Source organism: Penaeus vannamei, chromosome 28, assembly GCF_042767895.1.
Source record: "Penaeus vannamei isolate JL-2024 chromosome 28, ASM4276789v1, whole genome shotgun sequence".
Lineage (NCBI taxonomy): Eukaryota > Metazoa > Arthropoda > Malacostraca > Decapoda > Penaeidae > Penaeus > Penaeus vannamei.
The window spans coordinates 15,375,732-15,388,231 of record NC_091576.1 but is presented as its reverse complement, the minus strand read 5'-3'; the positions used below and the strand labels follow the sequence as shown (position 1 = coordinate 15,388,231).

The 12,500-nt window shown below is 37.6% G+C and overlaps 1 protein-coding gene across 2 annotated transcripts in view; it reads left to right on the top strand.

Annotated features, from left to right (window-relative positions):
* The first annotated feature begins 2,536 nt into the window (after positions 1 to 2,536).
* LOC113825686 (coiled-coil domain-containing protein 43) overlaps positions 2,537 to 12,500 on the top strand; it is a 25,790-nt gene continuing 15,826 nt past the window's right edge. Inside the window, exons 1-4 of one of the 2 annotated variants that reach the window (XM_070141859.1) lie at positions 2,537 to 2,735; positions 6,884 to 6,973; positions 8,438 to 8,560; positions 10,792 to 10,965. In XM_070141859.1, the coding sequence (XP_069997960.1) occupies positions 2,568 to 2,735; positions 6,884 to 6,973; positions 8,438 to 8,560; positions 10,792 to 10,965 (555 nt within the window). In that variant the 5' untranslated portion in view covers positions 2,537 to 2,567. Of the gene's footprint in view, positions 2,736 to 6,883; positions 6,974 to 8,437; positions 8,561 to 10,791; positions 10,966 to 12,500 lie in introns of those variants that run through there. The other variant, XM_027378522.2, reaches the window with a different exon arrangement.

Sequence of the window (12,500 nt, the reverse complement as noted above, 5' to 3'; positions counted from 1 at the left end):
GATAACAGAGGAACTCTGTTATCGAAAACACATCAACCTGGAACAGTCGTACTTTAGCTTTCCCGGTGAGACTTGTTTTTCGAAGCAGTTCAATAGCTGGATACTGGATAAGCGCATGGTAGGTTCTGGGATTCCCAGTAACCTGATACATTGAAACAATATCCAGTACATGCTAATGGATGCACACCAGAATTGCTTCACAATGGTTGCAAAAATATGAATTCCCAGCCGCCCCCGTCCGCATAATCCCGATAGATAGGGACTCGTGGCGCAGGCAGAAATGCAGCGAAAACCATACAAGATGGCTGCATTGTCTTTTTTTCCAAATGGGAATGATGGCTTAAGAGTCCGAGCCACGGAAAAGCATGGGTCGAGCTTGGAGCATGTTTAAGTTGGACATAAACTCTAGTCTATATAATGCAATATTATTTCCCTTTCAGGACAGCACCTGTAGTGGTAAAGGTTTCCGTAGTACAAAAAGTAGGCCTACTGTAGTACACGGCTAGGTCGTCAAAATGAATATAGATACTAAGGACAGAACGTCGGAATCGCAGCCGGAGTATGGCCTTGATAATCTTGTTGGAGGGAATTTGTCGAGTGGCCCCACGGCTGATGCTGAAGGGTAGCCTAAGAAATTCACAAATCTTGATTTTTTTCCACTCTCAAAGAGCCTTGATGGGTCAGTGGTTATAAATCCGCAATCCTGAACTTGGCCCTCTTGAGCGGTGGGTGACGATACCCAAGCCGGCAAAGGCACGCAAACAAACTAAAATGCATTATCACCCATCGCTCTTCAGTCACAGGCAGAAAGTTCTCACTTCCCTTTCCCGTGGCATGAACAATACATCGGCATGGCATAGGATCTTCACCAGAAAACCAAAATGAGACTGAAAAAGATCGCGCATGCACTTTGTCTTGCAGATGAACATTCAGGCTTCATTTTACATACTGGCCCAGATGCACACGACTTAGGACCCGGGCGGGCGGGCCTACGTTTTATCCCTCGAACTTGTTATAGAAACGGAAAAATCCGTGCCGCTTAGCCCGAAAATCATGTGGAACCGTATCCGTTTCTGTAGCTGCAGAAAATCTTTCTGCAGAGACGGACAACCGGAACACTTCCTCGAATCGAATCGAGATCGAGGCTGTCGAACGCAGCCGAGTACTGCCGAAGATGATGACTTGAATTGATTAGGTTAGGTTAGGTTGGTCAGGTTAGGTTAGGATCGGGAACCGGATCCGTGCCTCCAAGAAAGAAAATAATCGTTTCTATAACCCTTGTGTTCAAAATCAGGGACGTCATGTTAACGCCGAGAAGACTGTCTGACTCTGGCTGTCACGCGGAGGAGAGCGTCCACCAACCCACCAATAGATCCCAGGACTGCAACGAAGCACAGCGGGAGAGAGAGCAGGTCAAAGGGCGTTTCCCGAGGCACGTCGAAGATTCTCGTCATATTAGTTCCCTGCTTGCAAGAGCTTGACTCTCGGAGGAGGACTCTCCCATCAGTGTCCGAAGAGAGGAGTCCTCATGTTCGACTAAGCTGACAGAATGGGAGTTAAACTGTGTGTGTGTGCGTATGTATGTATGTACACACACACACACACACAATTATATACATATATATTTATTTATGTATAATTATATATATATATATATATATATATATATTATATGTATATATATATGTATATACATATATGTATATATATATATATATATATATTTACGTATATATATATATATATATATATATATATATATATATATATATATATTTGTGTGTGTGTGTGTGTGTGTTTTCTGTTGTGTGTGTGTGCGTGTGTATGTGTGTGTGTGCATATATATATAGACACATGTATATATTTATTTATCTTTTTTATATGAATACAGACATTTTGCGTAATACGAGTTGCACACATCAAGTTTTCACTTAGATATAATTGAAATTTATGGAGAAAATATTTTTTCCCGTAAAATGAAATTTATAAGTATACCATACAGAAGCAGGGCTTCCATGGTGGCACGGGGGGGGGGGGCACCCGTCCCCCTGCACTCTGATTGGCCACCTCATATGCCCCCCAATGGTCATTGACTCTTTATATATTAATATACGACATTTATATATTGATATACAATATATATATATATATATATATATATATATATATATATATGATATTAACTTATATTGATATATAATATACGCAGAAAACATAAACAATGTGTATCTGTTCAATATTAAGGCAGCCTTAATTTTGCGGTCCCCCAGGTTTATAGTTGTTACCCCCTGTGCCCCCTACCAGAAAATTCTCTGGGCCCGCTCCTGATACCATATGATAATAAATGATGGAGAAAATAGTGCTTAGAAAGAGTAATAGAAAAATATTATAGAAATTGTGTCTGCAGAAAAGAAGAATAATCAGACACTAAGAATCAGTAAATAGTCAGATACTAATAATTGGTGAAATATTACCCGCTTGGTAACTCAAAAAATATGAATAATAAAGGAACAATTTAAAACCGTTTATGCTCGTAGCTCCTGAACCGGACCAGACCAAAACAAGCGATGGCGGAGGCTCTACCATGCGACTTCGATGTTTGGTTAAAAGACACTCTAATTTCACTAAACACAGATGACGAAATTTTCAGCCCATATATCAAGGGGATCTTAGAAGGAGAGGAGAACAAAGAGGAAAAGGTGGAAGCTCTACAGGGAATTCTTGCGGAGATAACGGTATGATGAAAAATGTCTATTTTTGTAGTTTACGGGGAAATGCTATTTTCTCGTATAATGATTTATATTTATGCTATTTGGAATTAATGCCAGAATTTACAGGATTTACTTAAGGGTTACTTACGTGTAGGATGAGATATGATAATATATAATGTGCACTTGATTTTATGGATATGTCTTTGACCGGCAGTTGAAAGTTTGCATAACATTTGGTAATTTTACACAATTGTTCTGGTACAATATGCAGAACGAGGTACTGCCTGAGTTGGGAGATAAAACTGTTAATTTTTCAGTGGATAACAATCAAGGTTACAATTTAAAAAGTGTATGGAATGATTACCTTGACATAAACTAAGACACTCTTCATCTAGGGCATAAGGTGTGCAGATAGAAAATAAAGGAGATACATGACAGATAAGAGAGAAGATCGACCCATCTATTTCTAAGTCCCTCACCATGTTGACATCACCAATGTAAACAAAATTATGATCAGTTAATTTAAGTTGCTTGAGTTCAGTTTTAGTAAATGACAAGTTAATTATGAATGCAATGAAATGCGGCTTTTCAGAAATGCGAGCCAAACTTCCTATTTATGAAGATGAAAGAAATGTGACTTTTTGGAAATGCAAGCCAAAATTTACATATTCTAGAATTGAAAAAATATGACATTTCTGAAATGTGAGTGTCCAATTATGCCGCCATCTTTATATACGAAAGCGCTAATGCACACGGTAACCAACACAAAATTTACTCAACTATCCAAGTTACAGTGACTGGGCAAAAACTGCCTGAGGGGAGGGTTGATGGGGGGCTCTGCCCCCCAACACCCCCTGGGAAACATTCTCTTCACCTCGGTATGCACGGCAGGATAGAGCTGAAATAGTTTTAAAAATTGCACTGCACTGGTGTAGCCAGAAATGTGTGTGTTAAGTATCAACTGTATTTAAATAGTTTGGCAATTAAGGATATTAATGAAACATTAGTCGACAGTCATGTGCATTTTTGTGATATGGTATATGGAGTATTATACTTGAACTTTAATGAGCAATTAAAAATCTCTGCTAAACTGCTGCCTCCTGATTGGTCGTGAAGTAGTGGTGATGTAGGTGCGCAGTAGGACAGAAGACGTTGTGCAAGTTGCGCGGCAACTTGTTCTTTCACAGCGAGTGAGTGGACTTAGCCACTGGAGCACTGAGTGTACCTTTTTCCTTTATTTGTGGCGTTACCATTCGTGTCTGCAGATTATTTCTTGTACCAATCACTATTACTTTTTGTCCTCTACAAGAGTATTGTCTTCAATTTGCCCTAACGTAGTACAGCCATACCGTACAGATTTTCCCTCAGCTCTCCTCAACGAAGCATTTGCATAAGAAACAACACCAAGAATTGTTGAAATCAGTGGATTTCCTGTGGATAGATATCAAAATTGTTTCGAAAGTGAGCCACTACCCTGTTCTATATATTGACTAAAATTATTATACGGAAACCCCTCAAACCACCACACTGTCGGCCCTGATAGGGACCAAGAATGGGAATAGGGGTTTCCTGATGATTTTTAGTATTGAGTCTATAATAAGGGTATAAGCTTACTGCTGAGGGGCCATCTCCTCTGCATGAATGTGGCCAGGGGCAAACGAGTGTATAGATGTTTAGTCTGCATAACTAAAAGCAGTCTCAACCATCACATTATATGAAACCAGCATCTTAGTGGGTCCTATTGCTGTGACATGTTAAGACATCATCTGGTGTCTCCCAGTGTGATGGGTTAACAGAAGAAGGAGAAAAAAAAAACAGTATAAATTACCGATAATGATGCACAGACTTGGAAATGGACAATGCCATCTTATAGAGCACAAGAGATATAGTCTAAAATAACATAAGTACAGCTGCAGTGGCCCCATATTTATTGCAAAATAATGAAAATATCCACTGTATATCACTGCTTAGAGACTAACTCCACAGCAACCTTTTTACTGTCCATTTCCTATAAGTTGACATGAAGTGCTAATGTATCCCATGTCTAGGGAATAAGTTGGGAGTTTGGGTTCGCATGATACCCTGGTTTTGGGACTTAGTCTCTGGAGGGTGCATTACTCTCAGTAACAGTTACTGAAAAAAAAAGGTCTTCCCATAAGAATACCATTTTGATGTACCTTCCTTTTCCATGCCATACATCAAGCAGTCATGCATTCGTGAGATCATTATATTTTGTTAGCATCCTTTTGTCTCGGAAGACAATGGAGTTTTGTGCCCATGATCAGTTTGTACATGATCTGCAGCGTCTGCTGTGACTGAATAGTCTGGTTTGTGAATCTCAATCTCAATCTCAAAGTTTTATGCGTCGGGCGCTAAGTGAGCGCATAACATGCATATTAGTATGACAGATGCTGTTGCAGTTGCTACAGATAAAGTTATAGGAGTTGGTGTTGCCTGGTGTGGATGGCAGTCTCTGTCAGTGAAGGTGGAAGGTATTCAGTCTACGCTCTTGGTGGCAGTACAGGGTCCATATCATGCTGCTGTAAAGAATGGCACTCAGGCCACAGGCTTGGTACACTTTCATCTTGGTGTTTAGCATGGTGTTGTTCCATACAATTTTTGATAGATGGCCCATGGCTGTTGCTGCCTTCCCAGTCCACACGTTAAGCTTGACTTTCAGGCAGAGATGGTGGAGCTGAGATATGTGAAGTTGTTGACAACTTCAAGGATATTGACCCCTTCCTCCTCAATGTCAGAAATTTTTGTGTTTTGGCCACCCAGCCAAACACTGTCACTCCACAGCCCGCTGCCCTCTGTGTGCCCAACCTGGTCATGACTCTCCAAATTGCCCTGCTCAATCACGTACATGTGCCAGTTGTGGTGACTCCAATAATATATTTTATAGGAGCTTGAATGTGAGGAGCAGTTCTCAGATTCAAACTAGGCCCCATCCTACGTGAGGCTAGACAGGAAACAGAACAATGAGGCTTTTCTATCTCTACCTATTCTTACCTCTCCCACCTGAATACTCACGTGAATTCTTTCTGTTGCAACAGTGTCCTCCCTTATTCCTCCCCTCCTGATGCTCTTCCTGATACTTCACCTCCATCCCCAGTCCCTTTATCTCATCCCCAGATTCTTCTCTTGCTACGTTTCCAACAGCTATCTCTACCTGTATTACCCACTAAATACTTTGTAATAGCTCTTTTACCAGTTTTCTGTAAATCATAACAGATAAACTCCATTTTATCCAATCACCCTATGCCCTTAGCCCTTTCCTTTACTAATCTCTGATTTACTTCATTTGCACCCCCATTTTATCCTTTTCCCTGTCATACTATCCTATATCACTCTATAACCTTTGACATTTAACCTGTGAGGTCCATTTGGAAGCCAATAATCACATTTTCCTGGCAGTATCAAAATCAGAGTGCGGACCATTCCGGGAACCAACCACAGGCGACAAAATCGCTCCAGTATAGCATTGTACCGGTGGGACAGCCGGCAATGTTTATTTTTCCAGGTGTCACATATGTGTGACTACCGTCGCAATTGGGTTAACACTTTATCCTAATTGTTAACTCATTTTTTCCCTTTTTGCCACAATACTTTACCATAGTGCTACATGACCTTAGATGTCTAGCACATACATTTTTTCAATCATTAAACATTACTATTTCAGCTGGTCTGGAACATGGTAGTTACCTGATTTGAAGTGGTCAGAAAAGTAAAGCAAATAAAGACATTTTCAAGGCAAAAAGTATTTTTGCATATAACAAATCCAGAAGGGGTATTGATGTGCAGATCACTTTTCAAATTATTAAATACCTCTCAGAAAACAAAAATATGGTACAGAAAGTTAGCCATGGAAGTTCTTACTGGAATCATAGTTGTAAATGCTCAAGTATTAAACAGATGATAGGTCAGAGAATCTCTGGTGCTATCACTGTCAGGTCAGCTAGATCTTTGCTAGTTGCAAATATCTGTCATTATCAGTTTTGTAGGTTTTGTTTATACATTTGATCAATAAAACTGCCAAAAGATACAGTTAATGAACTTTAACTGAATAAATTACAGCTGAAAGTTCCAGCAGAAAAGAATGAACATTATACAAATAAACATTTCTCCAGGTATTGAAATCATCATCACATCATCATTTTACTTTTTTCCAGGATACTGGAATTGAATCACTCTGTGATGACATCTTGAAGAAATGGACCCTGCTTGCAGAACCGGAAGAGCCCTCAGATACCACGAAAAAGGTTTGTTGAGAAGCTGTGTTATGGTTTTAACCAGAAATAGATTTGTGAGCTTGGTTTCTGGATACTCACAATTGTTGTGTTTGGAGCACTTCAGAAGGCAAGGAACATGTTAGTTTTGTCAGATTTTTTCACTCTCATTCACTTTTTGCAGGGATACAGTAAATTCTAAAATGTTTTTCTCTTCTTTCCTCTCCTCTCCTCCCCTTGCCTCTCTCGTATTTTAAGGCCTATACTAGTCATCAGCTTATTATGCTTTGTACACTTATTATGTTCTTGAGGTAGTATGAAAATACATTTTAAATTCTGATAATTGTAATAGAAAAATAAAACAATAAAGTAAGGAGTAGAGGAAGATGACATTTGTTGGCTGGCTAGCAGGGTCACATTGCACCCGCTGCACACAGTCATCCGAGTCATTTATTTATCTTGGTTAATAGATTATGTGTAGTTTTAGTAATTATAACAATGATTATCATCATTAGTCACCAAATAGAGTAATAAAAAAACACAGCACACCACTCTCCCCTGCCATCACTTACACATTGATGACAGTTATCAACCATATGTTCACAGCTGTTGTCAGTACCAGAATTCAGCTGTCATTGACTTGTAGACACCCACTGGCACTGGATTAAAGTTGACTTCAATTATTTTGTTACAGGGATTTTACATCAATGTCAATTTTATAGGTTTATGGTCTTCACTCCATGTGTATGGTTTTGTTCTATTTTTTTATTTGTTAACTACATGCCACTGGGGATGGCATGTGCATACATGCCATGCCCACTATGTGTTCAATTTTGTAATTGTTTTTACATATAGATGGCTCCACAAGTACTAAGTCCCCAATGAGCCAATTACTACCTGTCTTGCCTGTTTACCCTTTTCCTTTATTTTTTATAATATTTTCTGGTAATTGATATTGCTGTTAGTAATGTCAATAACAGTATACTAATTATGATGTTTATGATAAAAATAATAGTATCAGTGTTATTAGTGAAACAAATGTTTTTCCAAAAAAATCAAGGAAAGGTGAAATCAGGGGAGGTCATAAGGCCTACTAATTGACTCCTTTGTGGCTAAGCACTGGCAGAGCCATCTATATGTAGAGACATTTCACAGAACAATATTACAGTGAACACCACATTTTCCTAGGGACATTGGGTTGATTTTTATTATTATTATTATTATCATCATTATTGTCTGGTCACAGAAACTGTGATAAGACATTCCATTATACCATATATACTTTGTCATAAGGTATTGTAATATTTATCATATTTTGGAAGAGGCTGAGACCAGTGTCATCTCTATATTTTTTCAAAGCTTATTCCTCTCAGTATTACCAGTTTACTTCCTTTCCCCCCTATTTTTTCTTAATCTCTTATTGTATCACTTAGGCTGAGATGATGTTCTTACTCCTTGTTATTTCATGCTGATTGAGGCTCTCCTGTGTATTTTCAGGTTGAGTTTGAAGAAAAGATTGCCAAGATTATGGAGGAGCAGGCTCAGTGCGTAGTGGTGAACAAGACGCGCTCCAAGGAGGAAGAATCCCTGAAGAATGCCATATTGGCACAGTATGCTGAGGTGATTTGTTGTTGTTGTTGTTGTTGTTAGTTATTACTAATCATAGTATTTTTGTGGTGCAGTACTACAAGTTGTAAAAAATATGAATTGAATAACATATTGCCTCTAGGCTGGCAAAAATGACAAAAGGCCTAAGCTCTGGGTCCACATATCATCATGATGGCATTTGATAATATGAGGCCTTTGTGCTCCCCCCCCCCCACCCTGGTATAAGATACCAGTAATACTTATTATGGATGTGAATCACATAAACACATTTTTATTATTTTTATAGGTTTGTAGAATAATTGTGCATTCAGTAAAAACAAGAAAAATACAAAAATTATTGGATTAACCCAATAATGCCAGGTAAAGAAATTAGCAAGTGGACATGATTGCAGGGTTTATTTTTCAATAGTTTGCAGGCAATATTAGTCACCTAAAACCTTGTATTTTGATACAGTTTTTTAGAAATATATTTTTGAAGGTTTATCCATGTAAATGATGCCGTTACTATCAGAGTAAAACAAGCTCCGTCCAATAAGCTGACAGCGCAAGAAGGGTCATGTTTGATGCCAATTGTTACTTTGTCCACAACAGCCATGGCATAGTCTTACGTGCCACCTGGCAGCGGGATGTGGTTGAGGGGACTGTCAGAGTTTTTCAAAAAATGTTCTCTTGTTTTTTATACAAGGAATTTTAAAAGTCATGCCCTTTTCTTGCTCAATATCAAAAATCTTAATTCTTTAGCAAATCATTTCATAACTTTGATTAGAAGCAAATAAGTAAGGCAATTTTTTTTTGTAAAAGTTGGGTGTACCATGGACCTTTTTCTGGACTTGATTCTTTCCTTATGAATTTTTGTTTCTTGAATAGAAGAAAACCATGTAAATGGCAACAATACAATTATTTTTATATTTCTATTAGAATTTGTTTATGTTACTTTACTACATAGGTCAATTTTATAGGAGAAAAGGGCATTTTGATTTAAACATTTTTATCAGCTACAAAATGAGGCATAATGTGTCTAAAAATGGGTCCAAAAAGATTTCACCATACAATTGATTCCTATTTTAACATTTTGGCAGTTGAAGGTTTTTTATTTGATATTCTAGATATTCTATAAATGAATGACTGAGAGTATAACAAAATGCATTTCAGGAAAAAAGTAAATTCAGTAGGGAAATATGCCTAGGTGCTTAAATTTGATTTATAGTTGCTGTTGAGTAGGCAGCTATTCATGCTCAAATTTCTTATTTTATACCATTCTGTTTTATTCATAGTGTCTAGTGGTAATATAAGATATGTATCACAAAAATAGAGAGAGAGATAATGAAATATAGAAGGATTTATAAATGTATATAATTGTTACATGACAATCAAGAACTAAATTTTTTTTAATGTATAAACAGTGGAGTGCTCAGTGGGGAATCAGTAGAAATAGAGTTGGTGGTTGACTTTGCCAGGAGTGGGGAATAGAGCATTAAAAACTAGAGATCTGTTGTAGTCTCTGATTGGAAGTGAAGTGCCATTTTTTTCCTTCCTTTCTTTTGTTTTATATTCTTTCCTTCTTTTTGTTTGTTTGTTTGTTGCTTGCTTCTTTCTTTCATTTCTTTTTTTCTTTTTCTTTCTTTCTTTCTCTCTTGCTCTCTTCTTTCCTTCCTTCTTTTCTTTCTTTCTTTCATGCTCCCTATTTCCTTCCTTCCTTTTCTTCCTTTATTTCTTTCCTCTTCTCTATATTTAATACTTATTGTCTGCCCTTTCTTTGATGCAGAATCTCCCCAAATTTGACAGTACATTCAGAAGTACAAAATATTAAGTTCAAGATATAAAGAATTATGTAAACTAAATATTCACAGCAAAACTTCAGTTAGACATCTACTCAAAACAAGGCAGTCAACCTATTTTGAAAATTACTAAAAAAATAAAATCACTTTTAAGGGGTAACATTACAAGGGTTATAATCCCCTAAGTACCAAACTTTGGGGTAATACCTGTAACAGTGAGTCTCAAATGTAAAATGAAATATAAGTTGTTTAGTGATATCCTATGCAATCATACTGTAATTTTGTAAAAATCATAATGATGTTTTACATCAAAATGGTAATGTGTCTGGGGGCAAAACCGCTCTCATAACAAAGGAAGACAGAAAAGCATGATAATGATAATTATTTTAATGATAATGATCACATTGATTAGTAGTAATAGTAGGTGGTAGATTTATGGTAAACTAATCAATTTCATGTCAACAGGTATCTGATGGTGAATGCAGTGATGAGGAGGAGGGCGAACAGTCAAGCCAAGGAGGTCTAATGGGAGTGAAGAACACGAATGCAGAGGAGGTGATCAAGGCAGAACGTGAGAGGAGGGAGAAGAACAAAGAGGAGTCACAGCGCAAAAAGGAAAAGGATAAGGAGGATAGGTAAGCGAGGAAGCTATATAATGTTTCATGAATTTTAGCATGAAATTGAAGTTATAAAAGGCCCTTGTACTTAACCTGTTGGATCCGGTTGCATCATGGCAATCACATGGCTGAAAATATGGGTGTGAGGTTACGTAAGTAGCTGCTTAACCGGGTGTGTGGCACGTAAGCCAAGCAGATGCAAACACTCATGTGTGGTGAAAAGACTCTATGCCTCCCCTTTGCAAAGATATTTTGCATAAACTATTTTAGTTTTATTGCCATTTCCCAGTGCCAATATTTGTCTTTTGATTTACTTTATCCACATATATTAAATATGGATATTTTATATTTTCCATACACAGAATCCATATCATCTCTCTTAGTATTATAAAAACTCATTGCAAGAAAAAAAATTATGTAAAATTTTGTTATAAGTGTCATATATAATTTTTTCGTAATATTTCATTTCCCATAATACAACGTGCTGCCTAGTTTATCGGTGGGATTAATGCAATGGCCCCCTTGTATATGCCATATGAACCTAATCACACTCCAATTTTTTTTTTTTTTTCCATCAACTTGGCCTTTGCTCATAATGGCATGTTGGCATCACCTGGCCTGTGCCCATTTTTGTCCCATGTTGGCATGTTCACATCACATTTCTCATGACCCAAATTATTTCATGACAGAATTGTTATGTCACCCAGATCCAAGATGTTAACCCACTAACGACTAGTGTTCCATATGTGAGACACCTGAAAAAATAAACATTGCCAGGCGTCCCGCTAGTGTGACGCTGTATTGGGGCTCACGCTCTGACACAGCAGCGGCCGGCAGCCAGCGGGCGGACAGAGTCCGGGGCAGCTCCGCATGCCGATTTTGTAGTCGCCCGGAATCTTTTATTTTTGGCTTCAAAATACGTCGGCGTTAATGGGTTAAAAGATTATTGCATACCCAAAATTAGCCTGGATTTTTATTTGATCATATTCCTTGATGCCAAATATGAAACTAATCCAATAATACTTTCAAGTCTTCCTGTCCTGAAACCAAAATGTTTCTGTGCCATTGTCCATGGAACAAACTTTAATGGGCTGTGTTCACGTTTTAAGGAATTGTGCAAAGTTACTCCCTGGTTAATGTTTCTTATTTTGGAGGTTTGACATAAGACAGTAGGCTGTAGTTCCTCAATCCTTTCTCTTCAACCAGACTTGCAACACATTTACACTAAAATGAGCAAAGCATGTACTCAATCAAGTCATTCATGTTGAAATAGCAATTTATTATGCGTCTTAGGGGCCTTGATCTATTGTTTTTGGATATTTCTTCCTAATGCATAACTATATAAGTATAGGACCTAATGACAGTCTGTTTCACATCCTGCCCTAATTTTTGGCACTATAATGCACTGTTAAATGTACTTAATTATGACTTTTATACCATTGTATCCACATGTACTCAGCCAGTGATTGCGTCTGATTTTCAGATTCCTTGAAATAGTGTTTTTCATTGTCATTATTCTTATAGATATTATGATTATTAAATAATTGTGGAAAAATA